At 37.9% G+C, this 1,685-nt stretch overlaps 1 protein-coding gene across 1 annotated transcript; it reads right to left on the bottom strand.

Annotated features, from left to right (window-relative positions):
• Window positions 1–261: 261 nt before the first annotated feature.
• LOC120981527 (olfactory receptor 10G4-like) lies at window positions 262–1,215 on the bottom strand. The gene has a single exon (XM_040411062.1). The coding sequence runs from the start codon at window positions 1,213–1,215 to the stop codon at window positions 262–264; it is 954 nt and encodes a 317-aa protein (XP_040266996.1).
• Window positions 1,216–1,685: the final 470 nt, after the last annotated feature.

Raw genomic sequence — 1,685 nt, 5'->3', positions numbered from 1 at the left:
ATTTTGAAGGTAGTCTTACTTTGCAGTCTTTTCTCCACACCTGCCTAAGACATTTGCACAGTACTCTACATATAGCATACACATCTTGTGAAAGAGTATCAGAAATCATGCTTTTTGTTTTCAAGGTCAGTCACACTTTCTTGGGTCGACTTTAGCCAAGAGGAGAGGTAAGGAAGGACACATATACGGAAAAAAATATCAAATAGAGTTGTTTAGATTTTCTGGTCTAGATCCAAAAATTGGCCCTTTGTAATCATCGCACTATGCTTTTTTGGAGATTTTTGTTAAAATTCTTTTTAATGCTTTTTTCACTTCTTTATTCCTCAGACTATAAATGATTGGGTTCAGTAAAGGGGTAAACATGGCATATACCAAAGCGATCATCTTGTCATAGTTCACTGAATGCAAGCCTTTGGGGCTTGCATAGACAGTAAAGGCAGTGCTATAAAATAACATCACCACAGTGATATGAGACGAACAGGTGGAGAAGGCCCTAATTCTTCCTGTGTTTGACCTCATCTTCACAATAGAATATATGATATTAATATACATGATGATGATAATTATGAAGTTAAACATAGTAGCAAAGCCAATAACACAGCCATTAACTGTAGCATTAAGAGAGGTATTTATACAGGCCAAACTCAACAGAGGAGCAAGGTCACAAAAGTAATGGTCTATGTGCCGTAGGCCACAGAAAGGCACCATCATGGTTAAACTGAGGGGTATAGTTGCAGACATGAACCCATAAGTCCAACATAACAGGGCTAGCAGTCCACACCTTCTGCCACTCATGATGCTAGTATATCTGAGAGGGTGGCATATAGCCATATATCGATCAAAGGACATGACAGCTAACAAAGCACATTCCGTCATGCCAAGTCCATGAAACATATACAGTTGAGCAAAGCACCAATGGAATGAAACCCTTTTGTCATGGGTCACAAGAATAGCCAAAAGTTTTGGTACCGTAGTTGATATGTACCACATTTCCAGCAAGGACAGGTTGGTAATGAAGAAATACATTGGAGTGTGAAGGTGCAGGTGAAGACGTACTATCAAGACGATGATCATGTTACCAGAAAGAGTGAGTAAATAGGTAAAGAGAAAAATAAAAAACAGCCCAAGGCTGTAGTCCTCAATGTTAGCAAACCCTTGAAGATAAAAGTCATCAAACCAAGTTTGGTTGTTCTTGGTTATAGATAGAGCCCACATTGGTAAACAGCCTCAAGTCTTGGACCTTACGAACATTAGCGCAAACCTGTAGAAATAGGAACACAAAAACTCAAGGCATTTTTAATCGTAGTAGTTTGAGTAGAGAATAACACAAAACTTACATGTCTGTCAACAAGGAGATGACACCACTCTTGGACCTTGCTGTCTATGAGCTGTATTTCTATTACTTTATATTTCGGCTATGTGCTACTGCCATACAGATGTCTCCTCCTTATCTTTCCTCTTGGTTTCGGATATTCCGAGATGAATGGAGCAAGATGACTAGATTTATTTATTTTTTAACTAATCACTCATCTAGTCATCTATTGTCACTCACCTTGGGGTATCTTAAACCAAGAGTAAAAGTAAGGAAGGACAATTCTTTTTGAATGTACAGTTGTGTTAAAAATAATAGCAGTGTGTTTAAAAAAGGGAATAAAGCTCAAAATCCTTCTAATAGCTTTTATTTC

The sequence above is a fragment of the Bufo bufo genome, chromosome 11 (genome assembly GCF_905171765.1).
Source record: "Bufo bufo chromosome 11, aBufBuf1.1, whole genome shotgun sequence".
In the NCBI taxonomy this organism is placed as follows: domain Eukaryota; kingdom Metazoa; phylum Chordata; class Amphibia; order Anura; family Bufonidae; genus Bufo; species Bufo bufo.
This window is presented reverse-complemented; position numbering and strand designations above follow the sequence as displayed.

What these genes read in the sequence shown, in the direction of transcription:
- LOC120981527 (XM_040411062.1), bottom strand. Translation starts at nt 1,215, where the DNA reads ATGTGGGCTCTATCTATAACCAAGAACAACCAAACTTGGTTTGATGAC.